General features: G+C 40.0%; 1 protein-coding gene across 2 annotated transcripts in view; it reads right to left on the minus strand.

The window, feature by feature from the left end:
* Window positions 1–6,020: 6,020 nt before the first annotated feature.
* The window catches only part of APCDD1L (APC down-regulated 1 like), a 54,501-nt gene continuing 36,350 nt past the window's right edge, over window positions 6,021–24,171 (minus strand). Inside the window, exons 1-4 of one of the 2 annotated variants that reach the window (XM_039322214.1) lie at window positions 16,463–16,598; window positions 14,829–15,413; window positions 14,091–14,646; window positions 6,021–8,228 (exon numbers count right to left, since the gene is read on the minus strand). In XM_039322214.1, the coding sequence (XP_039178148.1) occupies window positions 7,464–8,228; window positions 14,091–14,603 (1,278 nt within the window). In that variant the 5' untranslated portion in view covers window positions 14,604–14,646; window positions 14,829–15,413; window positions 16,463–16,598 and the 3' untranslated portion in view covers window positions 6,021–7,463. Of the gene's footprint in view, window positions 8,229–14,090; window positions 14,647–14,828; window positions 15,414–16,462; window positions 16,638–24,171 lie in introns of those variants that run through there. The other variant, XM_039322213.1, reaches the window with a different exon arrangement.

A 24,171-nucleotide genomic window follows, 5' to 3' on the forward strand; every position in this document is an offset into this window, starting at 1 on the left:
TACATTTTGGTACTGTCTGATTACTTCAAGTTTTAATTTGCAAAGAAAAAGGTTGTAATTAACCATCCGGTTTTGGTTCCAATTTCTTTAGCTTTATTTTGTTGTCTAATATTTATCATGAAATAATTTGAGGTGTACTTTAATGGAGGACTATGAAATTCAGGGAGCATTCTGGAATTCTCCCAGACAATACAAGGAGCTATTTGGCAAACTCGCTGAATAGCATTCAGTTACTGAATTGGAATTCTGCCACTAAATTGTTAAAATACTTCTGCTGCAGGATTAAAGAAGTCTTTTAGTCAGCTTTTTTTTTTTAAAGGACAGAGGGAAAAAAGAAAAAGCATAAAGACAAAAGAAAAAAAGGAAGTCACATATAGGAAATAATAATTTAGCTTATTTTTAAACACGCTATTAAATCTTAACCATGTAAAATAATATTGATTAGCCTATTGCTGTGGTGGCGAACCTATGGCATGCGTGCCACAGGTGACACGCAGAGCCCTCTACTGTGGGCACGTGCGCTGTTACCCCAGTCCTAGGCCTTCAGCTGGGTTTTATAAAACCTTTTTGCCTTAGGCCTCTGCCGCCGTGTGCAAAAAAAAAAAAAAGGTTCAATCAATCAATTTCAACTTCTCACGGGAAAAAAAATCTCACAAAGTTGGAATTGATTGAACTTTTTAGTCGCACCCAGTCTGCCGTTACCACAGCAGCCACACCCACCCAATGGGCCACACCCACCCGGCACCCAACCATACATAAGTGGGTTTTGGGTTGCAGTTTGGGCACTCGGTCTCTAAAAGGTTCGCCATCACTGGCCTATTGCATAAAGATTTAATCCATAAACAGAAATCAAACAGCTGTTTGTTAATTCCAAATATTTGGTATATAATCAAAAAATATATATGTTGAAAATATATTGATACCTGTATTGATCTGCAAATTTACAGATATTAAGCCAAATTATATAAATGTCTTTCAACTTTTTAATTTCCAGCATAATGAAGTTGGCAGCAAATTCTGTAGTGTCCAGTAAATATGAAAAATAATATTCCATTGAGATCAGTTGTACTTAAAGAATATTAAGTGTGTTTCACCTTTTAAGATGGGACTCCTTCCATCTCATTTCTATAGAATGAATTAATGGCTGAAGATCTTAAAGAATATTCCCTTAGCCATTGATTTGTTTATGGGGACAAATTTGCAACTTTTTCATTGCAAGATTGATGCTTGAAATCTGCAGTCTTGGATCTTCATCACCTGGGAGTTTAGCATGTGAGCTGCTCAATGGTGGGTCCTTAAAAATTGCAGATGCACAGTGGGAGTCCCTTCCTATACATTATATTAAATCATGAATGGTTAAGAAGTTCCTGCATTGTGTTTGTAGACTGCCCAACCTGGTTCCTTTAGTAAGTTCACAAGCAGAACTTAGAGAGTGATAGTTACCTTTCGTTATCACTCCCCAGCAACTGGTACTTAAGTCAGGCCACTTGTGATTTGGGGAGGGGGGTGATCTTTGAGTTTTGACACCCAGGGTTTGGATGGATAAATTTTCTTCACAGGATTTTCAGAAGTTTGCCATTGCTTCCTTCATAATACTGAGATAGCCAGCCCAAGATCATCCAGCTGTCTTTGTGCCTAAGGCAGGACTAGAACTTATGATCTCCCAGGTTCTACCTTAACCACTACATCAAACTGGCTCTGACAAGATTCAGGGGATAGTAAATTGATTCCATGACATATTTTCTTCTGAAAATGTATCTAGTCTCCTTTTCAAATTGTCTACATTTGCAGCCATCATCACATGGAATGGCAATAAGATTCATAGTTATACTATATGTTGTAATCATACTTTACTGAAGAAACCCATAATTGACTGGCTTAACACAACACACTAAGTCAAACCCACATGTTCTTGCTTAAGATATCTATTACTTTATCCCATCACATTAGTAATGAGGTCAGGCAGCAAACCAACAAGAAAAATAAATCCATTCTAAAATATGGTATCCTTAAAAGCACACTGAGCACCACTCAGAGATCTGGATTTCACTCCCAGAATTCTCAGCAATAGCTACCCTGTGTGGGAAATTTGAGAATTGAATGGAAAACTATGTGGATACAGGTAGCCTTTTTGTGATCAGTGTAGCAACAGGTATAGTGGAAATAGCTGGCATATTTGTTTTATGACCATTTTAAAGAATTTTTCCTATTTTGGACTTGATTTGGACTTGAATTTTAACATTTAAAATAAAAATAATCCAGTCCCATCCCGCCCATTAGTGAAAGGTTTTCAGAATTGTATGAGCATGGGCTCCACAATAAATTATGCAAGAATTTAACCAGCACTAAGTACTATGCATTCACATAATTTATGGTTTTGGATGGAACAAAGATACCTGAGTACAGTGTTCTCAACTTTACAACAAGTGATTCAGGCACCAAATCATTCATGTCATGGAGAACTTGGACAGGGTTACAGAAAAGATATATGCCAACATGGTACTAAATGCTACTCATGACTCATGCTCTGTTTATGGCTAATGTTGACAAGCAACCTTCTAAACTATCACAACACATGGGCTATAGTGTATAAATATATTGAGAAAGGGAAGCCATACTTGTGTCTCCAAGAAGGCTACACTATTTTGTCCCAGGATAGACAAGAGTTTTGTATCCACAATCTTAATGCCTCATTTTTCCCCCAATCACCAATTTATCAGATGACACACTCTTTTCTATTTATGTCATATTTGTGACAAAACAAGGCCCTACAATTTTTACATAAGAAAGGCTTCATTTGTGAGTTATGTGGCAAGGTAGATGAATGTCCTTCATATTTCCATCACAACTGGTTGTGTTGTTGTAAATACTTGCTTAAGCATTCAAATCTTGAGTGGGCAGATAAATACCAAAATTCCACCACTGAATTCATTTAAAACAGGAATATGCAATTAGAATATTTGCTTGTTATTTTGGTATGTTTTTACAACCACATTTTACTCATAATTTATTTACTGTCAGAACTTGATAGCGATATTTCCAAAGGGCTGCAAAACTTTGAGAATTATTTGCACATTGCACACTTGATCTACCTTTCACTTCCTCCTTCCTTTGAGGTACATTATTACAAAATTCCTGAATTCACATCTAAGAATAAGGGTTTTAACAGCAACTGCCTTAGTACTTAAAGCTGAAAAACCTGCATGGCTTTGAGCCAGACATTCTGTCATCCCTGTTCATAAGGTGGTAGCTGTAGAAACAATAGGCGGAGGGTCCAGGGTACTCAACACACAAGCTAGAACTTGTCGGTGTCAGCTGTCTTGTGACTCACTATAGGTAGTCCTTGTATTACGACCACAATTGAGTCCAAAATTTCTGGTGATAAGTGAGACATTTGATAAGTGAGTTTTGCCCTATTTTACTTCCTTTATTGGCCACAGTTGTGAATTCCTGCAGTTGATAAGTTAATAACCCACAATCTGGTTTCTACATTGACTTTGCAAAAGCTGATCACATGATTTTGGGACACAGCAGTGGCCGTAAATATGAACCATTTAACATTTGAATTTTGGTCATATGATCATGGAGATGCTGCAAAGGTCGTAATTGTGAAAAATGTTCATAAGTCACATCTTCAGTACTGTTGTAACTTTGAACAGTCACTAAATGAGCTGTTGTAAGTTGAGGACTACCTGTACATTATTCATTATGGGAGAAATTTATTTGGTACTCATCGCAAGTCCCGGGTCCAATTAACATTGAGTACCAAGGTACCGCTATATTGCGGTTTTTGAATTATCATCTATGGCTTAATCTTCTGTAAACCTAGCCAATTTTGATTTGAGTCAAAACCAAAGTTAAGCACATAGAAGGTGAACTCCTCTGAAATTTCCAGTTGATTTCTTCCATTTTCACTCCAATTCTCTGACAAAGGGCTTTGTTCCTATTACATTACATCAGCAGTACAATGCTTATTCCCAAGAATAACTCTTCCAAAGCTTGATTTAATTTTAATTCAAAATCCAAAGTAATTTAAATTAGCCCTACCTAACTTTTCTAGTATCCATATCAAAATAGCCAAACCTATATTGCACTTAAATTATTGAACCGTCTGGAGACCATTTACAGTTAATAGCTCCTCACAGCATACAATATTTGGAAAAAAAAAAAGCAACAACTTTTTAAATTAGTGAAATGCTGAGATCTATTAAGAAATGGAACAGCAGTTGGATGACCCTCCTCTAGGTTACATGTGGCCTTCAGAGCAGCCCCCCCCCCATTATCACCAAATGGAAAATTTAATGTAACAGAAAGGACTTTTTACAAAGACAGAGTGGCCTGCATTAATCATGTTTTTAAACTACATTAAATAATTTGTTTTCCTGAATGGTTTTGTTTTGTTTCCAAGTGCTTACTGGAATACACTGGGATCCTCCTCAAAAGCTAAATGTAGCCCTCAAATTTAAAAAGTTCATTTCTTGTGAATTATAACCCCATTTAATCTAAGCACTGTCTATTTTCCCGCCTTATACCTGGAACTTGATATCTTGAACTCCTTTTAATAGAAGATCAAAAGTAGAAGCTTCTTAGGCAGAAATGTTATCTTTTACCGAGAAACCTCTCTTCTTATGATTTAAATTTAGAGTTTTGTAGTGGCCCATACAAAATTAAAAGTCTCAAACAGTAAGTGTCAGAAATTGCTAAGATTTTATTACTCTGCCTTGTTGCTGATCAGTAAAAAGGAAGAACAGGCAGTTCCAGGAACAAAAGACTCATTTTTAGAAGATGCACAGTTGTTTTTATGTGCAGAACATCCAAATACTTTCCTTTGATTTTTTTTTAAAAAAATCTGCTGAAATACACTTTATTGTAACAATTATACATTAAGAAAAGGATTACATTTTTCCTGTGGTAAATGAATTTGTCTCTGATGTTTCTATAAAATCTCATTAACATTTTTAGATATTAATCATAATCCTGTTAGCATATTCTATCATTTGCAGTCATTGCATAATTGTTCTTTTCTTTAAAATAGATAAGTTTGCAAAAGATAAAAAAGCTTATTAATATACAAAGCTAAAAACAAAATTACAGCAGCTTTTTATTATAAGATCCCATATGCATCATCCTGAGTTAATTTAGGTTGCATAGGATCACTTGTTCTTTCCTAAGCTTTGGGAGGCCTATTCTTACTGCAAAAGAAAAAGAAAGAAAAAGAAAATATTAATTGCTTAAAATGAAATAGCTGCTACTCAGACTGGATTTCCATAGATCTGAAGAAAATTTTGAGCAGTGTGACAACCACTGTTGTTTGCTTTGTTAAAAAAATAGGTCTTTGACAGAACTCAAGTCAATGTTGATAACCAAGAAAGCTAAAACGATCCCCCCCAAAATTTAGGATGGATAGGAGAAATCACTAGAAGACAGCAAATAGCCTTACCGAAGTGTGGGAGTCCAGTGCGTCTCATTTTATGCCATGCTGACTGGGAATTATGGACACTGCAGTCATCATATCTGAAATCTACCAATTTGAGGAAGTTGGAGACAAAGCCTGAGAATTTTTTGTTTACCAAAATAAATCCTCTTTCTTAAATATTACTGCTGCAGAACATGGGGCCAAATCCTTTATGCAATCTCAGTGCTTGAGGAAAGTCCCACTGGCCCAGTAGTAATTATGTTTTTAAAGTGGTGTTTGTGGGACATGGGAGCAGGACCTGATGGTTGTCAATGAAGCCCAAATCCTGATTCTTTGTACAGGTAATCCTCGACTTATGATTGAGCCCAAACTTTCTGTTGTTAAATGAGACATTTGTTAAATAGGAGTTCTGCCCCATTTTAGACCTTTCTTGCCACAGATGTTAAGTGAATCACTGCAGTTGCTAAGTTAGTAACCTGGTTGTTAAGTGAATCCGGCTTACCCATTGACTTTGCTTATCAGAAGGGTACAAAAGGTGATCACATGATCCTGGGACACTACAACCGTCATAAATACGAGTCTGTTGCCAACCCTCTCAATTTTGATCATGTGACCATGGGGATGCAGCAACGGTCTTAAGTGTGAAAAATGGTTGTCAGTTACTTTTTTCAGTATTATAACTTGGAAGGGCCATTAAATGAACTGTTGTAAGTCGAGGACTACTTGTATGTGCTTGCAATGCTGACACCCATGCAAAATGGACAGGACTTTGATCGTGACCACCATCTTTTTTTTAACCTCGGTTACCATGTACATGACTCACGGTTGACAGGATCAGGTTTCATCTCCCCTTCCATAAGCACTACTCTTAGCCTTATTGTAAGCAACATGCTCAACACAATACAGATAAATAAGCTGGCATCCATGAATTGTGACCTTGCTGACAGGACTACTTTTTTTTTTAGCTTATTCTCCCTGAGGACTGAAACCATACAATTTTTATTTTAAAGATAATTTAAACCTGCTTACAATTGGTCAACAAAACAATTATGGAACACCGTCATCCTAGGTATTTGCTCTACTAAGAAAGGTGTTTCCCTCTTGCTAAGATGGACCATCCACCCTGGCAAATAAGCTCCTCATAAGGCTCTTAATTTATGTGTACGTTACATCACACGGTTCTTTCTTATGGCACCTAGAATTCAATTTCTCTCATCCTTTATTATTTCAACACTGATACCTTTTTGCATTGTAAAAAGTGGTGGCTGCATATCAATAAAAACACTACGAAGCAATGTCAAAAAGAAAAATGAGTGAACGAAGCAATGTCAAAAAGAAAAATGAGTGAAAGTAACATTGCTTCAACACACAACAGAAGTTTAAACAACGGGATGTCTTGGAAGGAAAATAAAAAAAAAACTTTTGCAAAAGTGGCAAATAGCTGTAGCTCTGGTGTAGGATGAGGGTGAAGGTTCGTTCTCCGAGCTTGTGGGTTGATTTCCAAATGTTTCGTTATCAGGAGAGGTAACATCTTCAGTGGAGTTTAGTTCCCCTAAACCCCAATGAAGATGTGACCTAGCCTGGTAACAAGCCATTTGGAAACCAACCCACAAGTTCAGAAAACGAACCTTCACCCTCCAAAAAACTTTTCCTATCTACTTGGACCCTTCAGAAAAGTGTTCCTCAATTTAGGAACTTGAAGATGTGTGGACTTCAACTCCCAGAATTCTCCAGTTTAATTTAATTGTGGGAATTGAAGTCCGTGCATCTTAAAGTTTCTGAGATTGAGAAAAACTGCTTCAGAAATAGGCAGTTGTGTGTATTGAGTCACCTGATGAAAAGTGAATGACTTCCATTTCAAAAATAAAACCCAATTTACAGATCGATGTCTGTATGCAAGCAAGCATGGCAGCGCAAATCATAGCTGTCAAAGAAACATAATTTTTGCAACCTGTAAAAAAGAAAAACCACCTTTGAGTGTGCTTATTTTTTTGGTATGGCTACACAAAGCCTGAACTGCGGTTTCTGCTGTTCCATGAGCAAGCTTTTAATCCCAGATGACCAGCAATGTAGCAAGAAACAACAGCTGAGATAAGGGAGTTTTTGGTGCTCCATGGTTCACTTGGGCACTTAATTTTTCTGGATTGTGTGGCATACTATGTCTTGCCAAAGTTCCCGAGGGCCCACCACACTGGAGAAGAGGAGACTGGTAGGATGTGGGCCGCTTACCGAGAGTGTTAGGACTTGACCCATCAGTTGGTCTCTCACCAATAAAGAGCAGGCTCCGGTCTTTTCCATCTCGTTCGAGGCGGAAGAGTTCATACTCGGTGTGGGGGAGCTTAATACCTAGAGCTGCACACCCATTCGTGTGAGTCACATCGAGCTCCTGCCCAATGTGCCAAGATCCAGCCTCTCCGCAACTCCCCAAATCAGAGGAGTTCAGCATGGACACGGTGACCTGATCCATAGGTGTCACCGAAGCATGGGTCACCTTGAAGATCAGCTCGGTGCCTCCTCTCACAATGACGGATGGTGCTCCCTCGTTGTAATGACCCAAGGCATAGACGGTGAAAGTTGGTTGCTTACAGAGAGGGTCAGAGTAGTGGTGATAGTAGCCTTCCCAGCTGCGGTTATTGGCATGGAAGATGAAGTATCTGGTAAGAAAAAGCACAGCTGGGCGTACTTCACAGCGAGAGCTGACCCAATGGCCGCTGAGCAACATAGGAAGCTCAGGTCTGGCTGGTAATACTGGCGGGTTATGTTCGTCAGCTCTGTATATAATCCCACAGGCAGGACAGGGATGAATGTGGTGCTGTGGAAGGAAATGACAGCAACATTTTAATTGCATTGTTAATATTTCCTATCATGGAGAACACGTTTCAGTAGCAAAGATGAGCTTCTGTTTTAAAGACAAATTTGAAGCAACAAAGGGCTTTCTAACTGTTGATGAACTGGGGTGTCCACATGGTATGTGTCAGAAAAGATGGTCGCTGTGATGGGCAATTGAAGTGCTTCTTGTGCTTTATTAAGTGAAGCAGAGATGGAGCTTTGATCACACCTGCAGATACCCTGTGCTAAACTGTAATTCACAACAGCCTTTTCCACAATGGTCAATGGTGAGGGATGCTGGGAGATTTCGTTTAACATAGTTGAACGCCAAAAAAATCTATAAAGTATGAAATATTAATGGAGCTTGATTTCAACTATAGGAAATTAAACCCCCAGATAGGCCAAAACACTCTTCACTTCCCTAATTCCAGTAGATAATTTGTATTAATATTTAGCACTGTTTATTATGACTACCCTCAAAATAAAACATTTCTTGACTGTTCTGAACCCAAAGAACTAAATTGCTCAAGGTTTACTGAACTTTGTGGGAAGAAGTTTATAACACAGACATGCTGAATGTTGATGTCCTGAATTTGTTAAGCTAATAAAAGTAATAAAATGACATTGGTTGTAATACAGTAGAAATCAGAGCATCTGAATACCATCCACTTCAAGACTATCACTGTCTTAATGGACAGAGTAATATGATGCCAGCATATTGAAATGTTGACCTTTGTGTGCTGAATTACAACTTTCCTATTTCCAAATCAGCCCAAGTAAATGATAATTGTTGTAGTGAAACACATCTACAAAACACCAGCTGGGAAGCCTGATTTAGAAGTCATTTATTTATTTGTTTTAATTCACAACAAGGGAGGGTGTTTTTCTAACCATGCTGGTCTGGGGAATTATAGCTAACTATGTATGAAGTCCCTCAAATGGTTTCTGATCAACATTTGAAGTTAACTCCTGTTCTAATTATCATAGTGGGCACCAAAGGATTTATGGCGAATGATGTCTGTTTTTATAAGCTATGAGCTGTTCTATATGGTTAATTTTGGGAGACACCAGCCTTGTTTGTATGGGAAGGAGATTTAAGTAATGCTGTAGTTAGCTCAGCACCAGGGCAATTTGACATGTTGACTGAAATCTACTGTAATTCAACCATTTTTAACCACCTTATTGCAACTGTCACTCTAAGGAGCATTGATGCTACACAGTCTGTAATAACTAAATAGCCCAGTAGTTACTGAAATATGTATGTTCTCTTTTAAAACAGGAAATACTTTAATAATGGAAGATAATTTCCCCAAAATGGGAGGGTTTTTTTTTGTTAAAATAAGCACAGATTTGGGAAAAATCAAAGAGCTATTTTGTACAGAAGCAATTTGGGGTTGGATCTGTCTATCTGTGATGATGTGGAGTTTGATTGATTGATTGATTGATTTGATTGATTGATTGATTGATTGATAAGAGAAATAACAGTCCCGGAGAAGTTTCTGCTAACAACTAGTATAGTGGAAAGCAATTGATTTTCCTCCAGGTTGTAGGAATGCTCCATTTCAACAAAGTTTGAAGAAAACATAGAATGAGAATATTAAACTCTTATGACTATCTCAGTAGAAATAACCTACTACTGAGAAGTCCATCACTAGATTCATGCTTTATATCAGGCGTCTTCAAACTTGGCCCTTTTATGACTTGTGGACTTCAACTCCCAGAATCCCTCAGCCAGCATGCCTGGCTGAGGAATTCTGGGAGTTGAAGTCCACAAGTCATAAAAGGGCCAAGTTTGAAGACCCCTGCTTTATATTAAACCACTAAGCCAGCTGGGTGATCTTGGGCCAGTCACTCTCTCTCAGCCCAATTCACCTCACCTTGCTGTTGTGGGGAAAATAGGAGAAAGGTTACTGGATATGTTCACTGTCTTGAGTTGTTTACAAAAATAATAAATGCGGGATATAAATAAAAACAAATAAATAATCCTAACCCTAAATGGCCAAGTGCACACAACATCCTAAAATAAATCCACATGAAATACAAGATAACTTAGCAACCAGCCTATGCATTTGTGTGCTTGGAATACAGGTAGTCCTTGACCTATGGCCACAACTGAGCCCAAAATTTCTGATGCCAAGTGAAACAGTTGTTAAGTGAGTTTGCCCCATTTGATGACCTTTCTTGCCACAGTTGTTAAGTGAATCACTGCAATGGTTAAGTTAGTAATGTGGCTGTAAAGTGAACCTGGCTTCCCCATTGACTTTGCTTATCAGAAGATCGCAAAAGGGGATCACATGATCCCAGGGACACAGCAACCATCTTAAATATATGCCAGTTGTCTAGTGCCACAATTTTGATCCCCTGCGACTATGGGGATGCTGCAACAGTCGTAAGTGGGAAAAACGGTCATAAGTTACTTTTTTCACTACCGTTGTGACTTTGAACAGTCACTAAATGAACTGCTGTAAGTCAAGGACTACCTGTATTTGTTTTGCTCAGTAGCTCTTTTCAAGGTTCTTCTCAAAAGTCTTACAGCAACTAAGATTATGCAGGGGTCCCTACAATTATGTTTTTCCCAGAGCTGCTCTCTAACACCACTGAAAACTATGGGTGCCTGGAACAGAAGCCAAGATCTTTTGCACAAGAAGTATGAAATTCTTCTGTTAGAAGAATCTGCTAGAAATTCTGTTTATATAAAGCACCACCCAGAGCAAACAAAGAGTACAGTCACCATTTACTGCTCAACTATATAACTGTAACAGGAAAAAGGAAATTAGAACAAAAGAGCATAGAATATATACCATAGATCCTCTTTTAGAACGGATCTGCCTCGTTTTTTTCAACAGTTCCTTTCTTTTGGCCTTCTCCAGAACCTGCCTCAAGTTCTCTTCTTGATTTGCCTATGTATGCAATTTCATAAGGAATGGCTTCAAGGATCCTCTAGGGCAGTGATGGCGAACCTTTTAGAGATCAAGTGCCCAAAAACCAGCCCCCTGCCCACTACCATTCCACCCCAGCCCACCACTGCCCTGCCCGCAGGGCTCTCACTGCCTCCATGGCGCGCAGCAGGTCACCCAGGTGGCCCAGCAGCGCCATGGTGGCCACGCCCTCCGCCTGCACCCTGCAGTATCAACCATGCGACAGGGCACAAGGGCAGAGTCTTGTCCCCGCTGCCTGGCTGCCATGTCCTTGGCTGCGCTGCTCCACGCAGGCTGCACTCAGGGGTGACTCTCCTTGGGAGGGCTGCTGGTTAGGAGGGGGCTGCAGGGGGGGGCTGGGGCGATGGCACATGTGCCCACAGAGAGGGCTCTGAGTGCCGCCTCTGGCATATGTGCCATAGGTTCACCACCACTGCTCTAGGGCAGAGGTCCCCAACCTTTTGGGCATCAGGGACCAGTTACATGGACAGTTTTTTCCGTGGACAGAGAGGGTGTGGTTTTCTGTGCTGCCTGCATCCCGCAGACGGGGCTTTGCTTGTTTGTGCGGCCCAGTTGCTGGCATGCCGCAGCCCGGTACCGGTCCACAGACCAGCGGTTAGGAACCCTTGCTCTAGGGGTCCACAAAATATAAATTATTTGCCAGGTATTGAAGCTTTTTGCAAATATTTAAAACAATATGCTCATTTTTTCTTTGTTAAAAAATTACAGGGCTTTTTCATGGAAAATGTTTTATTTATATTAATATTTAATGTTTAATATTTATAATTTTGCAAGATTCAATAAATAAATATTATTATTTCTTATTTTTACTGCACCAAAGATAGTCAGAAGTCAATATCTTTTCTTTTTCCCTTCTTCTCTACACTTTTCTCTTTCCTTTTCCCTCTGCTATTTTTCCTATTTTTTACTTTAGTATTTTTGTATTTTATATTATAAATCAGGGGTGTCAAACTCAATTTCACTGAGGGCTGCATCAGCATTGTGGTTGCCCTCAGGGGGCCGGGTGGGTGTGGCCAGGGTGGGTGCAGCCTACTGGGTGTGGCCTACTGGGTAGGCGTGGCCAGCTCTACATCGTTCACATCAAGGGGGCCTGTGGGGGCCTGGGTAGGAGTGGGACAGATCTGAGGGTCTCTGGCAGAAGGGGGTGGGACTGGGGCAAGTGCCAAGGCATGGTCCACTGGAGGAGCCTCACTGTTCCTCTCAAGCCATGCAGGGGAGGGCTTATGGAGCTAAGATTGAATGCATTTCAGCATAGATGGCCACCACAAAATTGTACATTAACTCCCTCCCGGCCCCACCTCGGCCAAGGCAGCAGGGGCCGTTACCTCACTGTTTCATGTGGCTTCGCAGGCCACATGAAACCACTTCGCAGGCCGCATCCGGCCCCCAGGCCTTATGTTTGACATCTCTGCTATAAACTAATAAAAAGGTTTGACATGGGAAAATAAATAAATAAATATTCTAAGAATTAGTCCTTTTTAATCTGGTAAAAATTGATAAATATAACCAACATAAACGAAAGCTCTTTTGTAGTCTTTTGGCAAAGGGTTCAGGGAGCAAAAACTTTAAGAAACACTGGTTTAGAGTACTTCTAAGCCTTAGCTGGAGTTTTACTATCCTAAGGTAGGGTTACCTATCACTTCAGAACAGATGAAACTTGCAAAGCCTTGCTTGCAGTCAAAAATCTCTCTCTTTCACTTAAACAAAGCTCTTTGGACTTAAATGGACAGCATTTAATCCTCTTCAAGCAGTGATATTGTGGATGGAAAATATGAAATGTAGAACTGTTAGCTGATTATCCAAAGTACTGCAACGAAGTCTGCATTTCAGCACACCTTACACTGGTTTTAAATTCATTTTACAAAGCATTCCTGTTTACCATCTGGTTTACCTCATGCCTCCATGGTTTTGGCCCAGGATAACTCTGCTTCAATGCCAGTATGAACATGTGTCTAGGAGGTTGGTTTGTTTGTGTGTTATTCTATCACCCCAGTTGTTGCAATATTAAATAGGTGGAAAATCCATTTTTTTTCCTTCTCTCCCTACGCTTTCCTTGTGTTCCCATCTGGTAATGCTCACAAGGGTTTTTCTGCTGAAGTGCAATGAACTTATCTTAAAGATCAATCATCTTTCTAAATTGATTAGTTATGATTTTGATAAAAATACACATTTTGGGAAGAAAACCAAGCTTCTGAGCAAAAACAAAGCAAAGAAAAAAAAAGGAACCAAGGCCAGCTGAGTAATCACATTTCAGCTACATTAAGAGTTGGGTTTCCAGGCCTGCTGTTAATTACGTTCAGGCTTATTTCCTCTAGTAATGACATTTTCCTAAAAAATAATGGTGTACTACATTTTCCTTGTTACTCTTTCTATCCTAGCCTCATTCTAGAACAGGGGTGTCAAACTGCTAGCCTGCGGGTCGGATGCATTATAGCAAAACCACGCCCACCCTATTGCTGGCAATGGCAAAAAAGTCACAATACGTTCCAACACATCATGTGATGTTGCGAATTTGACACCCCTGTTCTAGAAGAAGAGAGGATCAATCTATTCTCCAAAGCACCTGAAGGCAGGACAAGAAGCAATGGGTGGAAACTAATTAAGGAGAGAAACAATCTAGAACTAAGGAGAAATTTCCTGACAGAACAATTAAGCAATGGAACGACTTGCCTCCAGAAGTTGTGGGCGCTCCAACACTGGAGGCTTTTAAGAAGAGATTGGACAACCATTTGTCTGAAATGGTTCAGGGTTTCCTGACTGAACAGGGGGTTGGACTAGATGACCTCCATGGTCCCTTCCAACTCTATTATTCTGTTACTCTTTCTATGGACTTTTGGTGGGACCAAACAATAAAAGGCCAAGTTAATAATACTCCAATAGAAATTCCCTGAAAGCATAGATCTTACCATGACGTTTTGCAGTGGGCGCTGATATCCTGTAGGCCGATACTGAAGCCGCTCTGACCATTCAGTGTGAATGTCTCCAAGATACAACTCCTCAACCTCCCTGCTCCCCTGGTTGTGCTGAAGGAGCAAAGGCTGGTGGTACTTCTCCACTCGTACCAGGCTAAGCTCATGCATGGCAAAGCCAAGGCCAGGGGTGCAGTCCTCTTCCCCTTTAGCACTCAGAAGCTCATAGAGGGCATCAGGAGCCCAAGTCCGTCCAGCTGGCAAAAATCCACTGCAGCGCACTCCTGTTTGGTTGAGGCGGGCAACCATTTCCTGCATGGCCCTCTGGCTATAGAAGACAATGCCAACTTTATGAAGGTGATAATCTGCTTCTGTAGCCCCCAGGGTGATCCAGGATGCCTGCCGGAGCCTGATTCTCCCTTTAATGACCAGAGAGTAGGTGGGCTCTCTACAGGAAGGGTCACGGTAGTAAAACTGATAGGCTTTGAAGAGGCGGTTGGCAAAGAACATGTATGACCGAGTAAGGAATTCAGGTCCTGGGCGCACTTCACACCTGAAGGCAAGGGGAGGAAATTCCTGTTAAAGGTTGCCACAATGAAGGGAGGGGGGGATTCAACCTAGTCTCCAAAGCACCTGAAGGCAGGACAAGATGGATGGAAACTAATCAAGTAGAGAACCAGCCTAGAACTAAGGAGAAATTTTCCAACAGTTAGAACAATCAGTGTAATGACTTACCTCCAGAAATTGTGGGTGCTCCAACACTGGAGGTTTTAAAGAAGAGATTGGACAACCTTTTGTCTGAAATGGTATAGGGTTTCCTGATTGAGCAGGGGGTTGGACTAGAAGACCTCCAAGTTCCCTTCCAACTCTATTATTCTGTTAGTTGCCAAAAGTAGGTATGTGCCAACACTGTATTAGTAAACCTGTTAAATATCAAAGATGGCACAGTAGCTAAGCTGCTGGACAATTCAACAAAATTGTTAAGAGGATAAGTTTAGAGAGTTGAGTAGAACTTAGAAAAATATCTTCAGTTCCAGGAACAGTATGACAGCACCGATGGATTCCCAGAATTGCATCTGATTTCTTTTTTTTTAAAAAAAAGATTATTTTAATTTCAAATATTAACAGAAAGCAGGCATATGGAAAGGGCCTCTTCCAGCATATTTATTTACTAGAACACTTTTTGATCGAACAAAAGTCCACTGCAAAGGGAGAAAAGATTCTTGACATCTCATTTGCCTTTCGTGAATAGCCACAGTTACCAAGGCAGCCATTTTGTGAATTATTCAACTCTGTGGTGCTGTTTCCAAATCTCCTGTCCTGATAGAAACAAAACAAAGGAATAATTTATAGAACAAAATAAAGTCATTATTTGGAACAAGAATTTCATCACTGGGGAAATTCCAGAGCTATCAAAAGTCTGGCATTGTCCCATTTTTCTTATAAAAGGTCTGATCTGCCAAGTCTGCAGGGTTGGCTTAAGGAAAATACATGTGGCCCTCTGGATTGAAAGATGAGACAAATATATTCCATTTTACTAAAGACATTTTAAAAATGGGAAGGGTATGGATAGAGAAGCATCTGTGAGCTCCGATTTCCTACTTTATAAAGATGAATATCTTCTCAAACAAGACTGGACATTCTGAGAATCGCAGGCCATTGCATTTTGAGGGCTCAAATTTGGAGACCCCTACCTTATCAGTAGCGTTGAAGTACTATAACCTGGGGCTGTGCACTTAAGTAAATTCTTTTGTGTCTTCTTTTCCATGAGAAACATTAACAGTTCTGCACTAAGACAGGAAGGTCTATACCAGGGCTAGGCAACCTTGGCTCTTTTATGACTTGTGGACTTCAACTCCCAGAATTCCTGAGCCAGCATGGAATTGAAGTCCACGAGTCATAAAAAGAGCCAAGGTTGCCTACGCCTACCTACATACAAATGTATCAAGAAATGAATCCAAGAGGTGTCCAAGTAACTTTTAGAACTTTAGAACTTTTTGTAATTCAAAAATCTGCAGATGTATCTGAGCTTATACTTTTAAAACTTGGGATCCTAGGTAATGTCAAAAAAAGCAATTTCAAGTTTTATATATATATTTTTCTTACCTTCCCAACTGGAGGACTTTAAAGACACTGATTAGTACAGTGTCTGATTACTACAACTATATATTGGTTTTTAAAGTGCCATAAAAGACGCAATTGCAAGAGAGGAACAGGTTTACCCCCACCCCACCCCCAGGAAATAAGAAATACTTTCCATATTTTAACAGAAGCCCACCTTGACAATCAAATGCACTGAATATGTTACCCAGACATAAGTAGTCATGTTATCCTGCACCTCTGCATTTTGAGACAAAGTTCATACATACCCTGTTGAGATCCAATGACCTTCTAACCGTGGCGGTAAAACAGTTGAAATTCTCGCACCGTCCTGAAGGTGGCGCAAGTGGTACTGGCACTGCGGCTCCCATAGTACTTTTTCTGAGCTGAGCTGGCTGATGTGTGCTCTGGGGACATCCCATATTTTCTTTCCAGATGCAAAGGCTTGAAAGAAAAATTAGATTTTTTTTTTTTTTTTAGGATAGAGGTAGAGAACTCTCAGGAACAGTGTTTCAGTTCCTAAAAAAGAAGTAATAGCATTTGTTAATATCACTTTTCCTCTGCAATTATATGGAAGGTCACTGTGTTGTCCATTTTACTATTACGAAGAGAAGGTTAAGGTCAGAGGGTTGATTAGATAGGCAGATATAATAATAATAATAATAATAATAATAGTAATAATAGTAATAATAGTAATAATACAAAGATCTACAAATAGAAATAGAAAGACTGTGGCAAAAGCAAGCAAGGGTAGTACCAATAGTAATAGGCTCCTTGGGTGCAATCCCAAAACAACTGGAGCACCACTTGAACACCATTGGCATTGACAAATTCGCTATTAGTCAATTGCAAAAGGCGGCCTTACTAGGAACTGCTTCCATCCTGCGACGATACCTGTAATACCATCAAACATCCACATCTGCCTATCCCAGGTCCTGGGTAAGGACTCGATAGGTAGACAAAATGCCAAATCCAGTCTGAACATCTGGCTGACTGTGCAATGATCCAAAATAATAATAATAATAATAATAATAATAATAATAATAATAATAATAATAATAATAAAGTTGGAAGGTACCTTGGAGGTCATCTAGTCCAACCCCCTGCTCAGGCAGGAAACCCTATACCATTTTGGACAAATGGCTGTCCAGTCTCTTCATAAAAACTTCCAGTGTTGGAGCATTCACCGCTTCTGGAGGCAGGTTGTTCCACTGGTTAATTGTTCTGTCTAATTTGCTGTTATAGAAATGACTAGTTATATAATAGTGTGTAAAAACAAAAAATTGAGGCTAGAGTGCTTTTATTTTGAACTGTGCTAAGAAGAATTGGAAGTCAACACCTTTTTTTCTTTTCCCTTGTACCTCACACTTTCTCTTCCCCTGTCCTTTTCCCTCCCTTAATCTCCTATTTCTATTTTTCTTTATATTTTATATATTAAATAAAAAGAAAATTACAGACACTATTATGAAGAGAAGGAAAAATTAAGGCTTGTCTGTTAGAGAAATGAAATAGCAATAGGAATAGCTTTTAAAATGTCACAATTTAATAATAATAGTTCCAGAGCGCTAACAGAATTCAGTCTCTTCTGTCATGTATATATACAAGCATGCGTCATCAAAAAACAAAGCAAACTTTTATTGTTTTTCTTATTGTTTTACTTTTGCTTTTGAGCTACTGCTGTTAGGCATATGAAGATGCGACTGCATTATTTGCTGAGTTATTTATAAAAATAATAAAGAATGTTCTTTAAAAAATCTAAAATGCTGCATCATTTATTATCATGGTTTTGTAATATGAATATACATGAACTCTCCAGCATCTATTTGGATGGAAGTGATAAGTGAAATGAAACAAAATGAAATGAACAATAATAACAAGATCTTAAGTTTTATATTTGATTTGTATTTTTAGCAAGCCTCCTATGTAAACCATCACTTGCTGAAGAGTGAAGTGGAAAGTGAAAAAATTACATAAACAGACCTAGTACTGTCTGCAAGGCTACAATCAATCTCTCTTTTTTATAGTATTTTATCTCTGGAGGTCTAGCCAAGAGGCCCAAAATTAAGTCTGCTGACATCCGTTTCCAACTACCATGTTCTATTTACAGGAGGTAATTTTCTGGTGTTCTGGTTTTCAATAAGGAACATCCTGGCAAGATGTATTTAAATTTTTTTTTAATTTTAATTAAAGCATCAAAGGACCAGATCTGGCTTTCCATTTCTACTCTTTGGATAAAACCAGAGCAATGTTTAAAACAGCCTTTTTTCCCAACATAACACCCACTACATTTTTTTTTCTGTACAGGCCCTACACGTCATGACTCTGTTAGTGCCTGGGTCCAAGAAGGAGGAAAAGATGGAGCTAGGGCCGATGGAGGGGGATGGTGTGGTCCCTATGGCCCATGAGGAATGACCTGGAGACATGGACGAGGCAGTCCTGGGTCCCTCGGGCCTCCGAAGAGTAGACAGGGAGGAAGAGAGGGTGCAGACTGACCGAGGAAGGGGGCAGGAGATGGAAAGGGCAGGCAGAGGAGCGGCAGAGCTCCGGAGACGAGCTCAATCACCAAGCACGGAGAATGGAGAGGAGGCACAGTCAGTGTAGGGTGAACCGACTACTTGGGAGGAGGGCACCCCACCCCTCCTCATGAGGATCACCTGGAGATTTGCATTCAAGGAGATGCCATGAGGAAGGGCTTTTGACGGGAACAAGTGTTGCGAGACCGCCTACTACCTCATAGTTCCCTTCACCCGGTTAGATCCCACAGGCTGGGCCTCCTTCAGGTCCCGTCGGCCAAGCAGTGCCATTTGGCGGGGCCGCGGGGGAGGGCTTTCTCTGTGATGGCGCCCACGTCTTGGAATCAGCTCCCCCCGGAGATTAGGACCGCTCCCACCCTGTTGGTTTTCCGCAAGCTGCTTAAGACCTGGCTTTTCCGGCAGGCCTGGGGTTTATAAAATCTGACCCATGGATGAATGTTATTGTATTGTTTGTTTTGTTATGTTATGTTGTGTTTTTATTGTTAACCACCCGGAGTCCTGCGGGAGTGGGGCGGTCTATAAATTTTAATAAATAAAATAAAGTGTTGTATTTCACAGCAACACTCTCCCAAGTCTGGGAAGAACTTTGCTCCAGAATCCTTGCTACTGTTGATTCGTGTTTGATACTTTGCCTTGACGTCTGTGAGCTAATAGTGACGTGGCTCTATTCCAGATTTTGCTGTATTCCCAATGGATTCTCTGTGCCGTGAAGTTCCCAGTCATCTGTTGTGAATTTTGCTGAGGTTGAGATCCTGTCTTGCTTCTGGAGCCTTGCTGCTCCCTTGGACTTCCATTGCCGGGAAGTTGCACGGAGTGTGTATGCGCATGTGCTTGAGCCTTGCTCTTGAACTGTAGGTGTGAATTGGATGCAGAGACTTGGGAAGGGACCAGGAATTGCTGGGTTGTGGGGATTTGGGGGGATGGTGGTTGAATAAATGCTGACAAGTCTCCGCTTACGCACCAATCCCGGGTCATAACATAACACTTTTGGATGACACCAGCTGAGAACAGTTGTTTTCCTCTTTTAAAAATATTTACATGTAGTCCTCGCCTTAGAACTGTAATGGAGCCCAGAATTTCCATCCTACGTCTTGACAACCATAAGTTGAGATGTCCACATGACAGGACCCAGTTTTATAACTTTTTTTGCAGCAGTCATAAAGCTTATGTCATGGTTGTTAAGTGAACCCAGCAGCTATTAAGCAAATCAATGTATTCCTGTAGCTGGGGTTTTTTGTTTTGTTTTTTGCCAAAACATCATAAATTGTGTTCACATGACTGTGAAATTCTGCAACTGGCCATAAAGATGAGCTGGTTGTCAAGCACCGAAAATGCGACCATTTGACTGTGGGGGGGGGGGGAAGTGCATTGGAATTCCAAGTCATACATAGGGATTTGGGGGGGGGGTTCCTGTTATAACTTTGACTGGTTGCTAAAAGATTAAAAAGAGCCAAGTGAGTACGGTAACTTGTGGGAAATCTCATACGGAAGGAGTGTTTTATGAGTCACTTTAAACCTCAAGATGGGTGGCAAATAAATTTAATAATGTCTGAAATGGTATATAGTAGAGGTCCCCAACCTTTTGGGCACCAGAGACTGGTTCCATGGAGAGAGGTTTTTCCATGGACTGGAGAGTGCGTGGTTTTGTGTGCTGCCTGCATCCTGTGAATGGGGCTTTCCTTGTTTGTGTGGACCAGTTGCTGGCATGCTGCAGCCCAGTACTGGTCCACAGACCGGGGACCACTGGTATATAGGGTTCCCTGCTTGAGCACGGGGTTGGACTAGAAGACCTCCAAGGTCTCTTCCAACTGTTATTCTGATATCTTTTAGGACTTTGGTTAACAAAGCCAGTAACTGGAGATAGGTCCAGAAACAAACAAGAAATAATATCATAACTGGGATAATGTGTCTACCAAGCAATTGATCAAATATAGCTGCCACATTTGACTGGAACTGGAGTTTCAGTACATTTATCAAAATGCTCTGTATAGAGTTGTGTGTTTTCCTGTAATTAGGAAGAAAAATGATTAAGGACAAATCGATATAGCCAGATGTTTTCTTTTTCTTCAGTGTTAATAGCCAGGTGCAGCTGAATAAAGGCGCTTCTGGACAATAGCATCTCTTTTCCTTCTAGTTGGACTCTGAAATCTAAGACAGCCCCCCCCCCCCCAAGCTATACAACTGATCTTTCAGCAGGAAGGTAACACATGCACAACACTTGGTACTAAGGTTCATGGAATTCACCCAAGTAAATATCTTGCTCTTTAGGGTCTCTTTTACATCTCTGGTAAAAGATGCAATGCAGAGATCCCACGGAAGTCCACGAAAACTGGGATACATTTTCCAAAAATGAATCAAAGTTAGAGATGAAAGGATCAGAGCTTCACTGATTATAATTAGCAATTCCAGAAAAAAGCAAACATAAAGTAGTTGAAATTCCAGAATAGTTATGGATAGTTGTTGGAACAGTGTTTAAACACAATTTGTGCTCTAATATCCCAGCTTTTAGCTGGAAATTTAAACAAGACAAATACACATCTCAAATAAAAATAGATGTAAAAGAAGCTAAAATAACTTTTAAAAAAACTGCCTTATTGTGTTCGGCTCAATATTTTGTGTAAGAGCTCCCAAGCTTTTCATAATCCCTGTTTGATTAGCTGCAATTGTTGTCATCAATTCTGGTAATTTATACATGGTTCCTACAAAGCACCGGTACATTTGTAAAAATGATGGCAGCACAAACCACAGCACATAAGGAACCAAGATTTGGAATGAATAAGATCCTTTCTGGAGAGTAAGAATTGTTCTCTGAATATCTGAGGGAAATAAGCTAGTCTCCACCAGCAAGTAACAAAATGGTTCAATGAAAGAAAAAAAAACAAGAAGGAACTCTGAAACTGAAAAAGGGATTAACCATTCTTTCCTCAATAGTGCTAGGAAAGAATAAAAAAGAATGGTCGAACATGCTGGCTGGGGGATTCTGGGAATTGAAGTCCACAAGTCTTAAAGTTGCCAAGGTTGGACACTCCTGGTCCAAGAGGTAAAATTAACCCCTGATTTAATCTGAGAAAAAAGAGAATGTCCAGATTTAAAAAAGAATTGTCAAATTAGAAGAGAATTGCAGAGTTCAAGGCTAGGAGGGCATGTGGACAATTTACCCTGCCACCATTTTCAATCCTCACAATCTTTAGAAGCCACAATTGAGACCAGAATCTCTATTGAATAGAATAGAGCTGGAAGGGACCTTGGAGGTCTTCTAGTCCAGCACCCTGCTCATGCAGGAGAACCTAAACCATCTCAGACAAGTGGCTGTCCAGTCTCTTCTTGAAAACCTCCAGTGATGGAGCATCCACGATTACTGGGGGTAAGCTGTTCCACTGATTAATTGTCCTCGCTGTTAGGAACTTTCTTCTTAATTCCAGGTTGCTTCTCTCTTTGATCACTTCCCAACCACTGTTTCTTGTCTTGCCCTCTGGTGCTTTGGAGAATAATTTGACCCCCTCTTCTTTGTGGCAGCCCCTCAAATACTGGAATACTGCTATCATGTCACTCCTATTTCTTCTTTTCTTTAGACTAGCCAAACCCAAGTCCTGCAGCCATTCTTCATATGTTTTAGTCTCCAGGCCTTGGATCATCTTAGTTGGATCATTGCTAAATAAGAGAGTTATTGAGTCACACCTGACTTTACAATCTTTTTTTCCCAGTTGTTAAGAGAATCACTGCTGTTATTAAGTGAATCACTTGGTTGTTAAATGAATCCAGCTTCTCTCCCTGAGTTTAATTGTCAGACTTTGCTAGGAAGGTCACAAATGGCGATTACGTGAACCTGGGATACTGCAACCATCGTATATATTGCCAAGTGCCCAAATTTTAATGGGCTGACCATGGGGATACAGCAACAGTCCTAAGTGCAAGGAATGCTCATAAGTCACTTTTTTTCAGTGCGCTAAATAAATGGTCATACTGTAAGTCAAGGACTACTTGCAGCTGGAAGGCAATCTGTGATCATCTTCATATCTACTGATGTGAAATGCCACGAACAAAGAATGGAAATCATTACCCTGTAGTGCAGGGGTCTCCAACCTTGGCAACTTTAAGACTTGTGGACTTCAGCTCCCAGAATTGGCTGAGGACCCCTGTTGTAGTGGGTTCCTGAAGGTCAAGAAACTAAAGTCTTTCACCCCACCCTACGGAAAATGAAAACAAGGAGAGGCAAATAGCTTTGGACTTTACATGGGCTCATGGAGTGCTGAAGAAAATCGACAAACTTTTTGTGGGCTACTGAGGGGGAGCAGCAAAGCCTTCAAATTAGCATTTCCTTTAGAAGGCTTGAAGCTCAGGAATCAAAAGGATGAGGTGGGGCAAGAATTCCCTCAGGAAAGCTGCCATAGCATCTTCAGGGGAAAACCGCCTTAGTTTTAGGGCAGTTTCAACTGCAGTGTAGGTGAAATGAAAGTAAATCAACTGAGATTTCATGCTTCTATGTCTCGTTTCAAGATTGGCTGAAACAATGGAATCAATCAATAATTTCATCTGGAGAGTTGAAAGGAAATTACAGAGAGAATCCTGGCTTCTTGTCCATTTCACAAAAAGCAGTGCTACAAATGCCAAACAGGCAGGTATTTTGGGATAACAACTCTAAGAAAAATCCTATTCAGACTAGCCATTGATGTGATTGCGAATTCTGGAATGTTGTAGAGAAAAGCCACATCATCTTAGTAACAACATCTGAAAATGCATTAATGCATTAATGAAATAGGACCCCTGTTTACATCAGTAAATTCCTCAAATGTGGATATTTTAGTTGTCTATTGATGGCTTATGTCCCAACTATATGCACACTAACATATTTGAACTGGTATGTGTGTTGCACGTTGATTAAATCCTTACTATGTCTTCTTGGCAAATACATCAAGCCAACATTGTTTTATATCCCAGCTGCTTTGAAAAGACGATCAGGGAATCTAACACATTTTTTAAAAAAACCCTCTTTTTTCTGAATTAGAGATAAGGAGAAAAATAAAAGAGAAAAGCACTGCCGTTATGATGCTTTAATTTCTGTGCAATGTGCTTTGAGAGTGAAATAAGCAGCATTGAAGAGACGAGGTAGGAAAGGATGTTCATAAACATTCCCACTTCCCTTTTTTAAATTAATTTATCAAAATATAAAATATAAAGAAAAATGAAACTATTGGGAAACTAGGGAAGGAAAAAGGGAAGAGGAAAAAGTGTAGGGTAAAAGGAGAAAATGAAAGAAAAGCCTTGATTTCCGACTCTTTTTAGTGTGGTAGAGTCAGGTAATAACATACAGACTCAACTTTTTATTTTTACATAGTAATATGTACTAACCATCTCTATAACAACAAACCTTTTGGTATTCACACACATTCCAATTGTAGAACAAAGCTCTGAGAATATATGCGGTCCAATTTATTTAGGAAAAA

The sequence above is a fragment of the Crotalus tigris genome, unplaced genomic scaffold (assembly GCF_016545835.1).
Source record: "Crotalus tigris isolate CLP2741 ecotype Arizona unplaced genomic scaffold, ASM1654583v1 scf7180000023887.291335, whole genome shotgun sequence".
Lineage (NCBI taxonomy): Eukaryota > Metazoa > Chordata > Lepidosauria > Squamata > Viperidae > Crotalus > Crotalus tigris.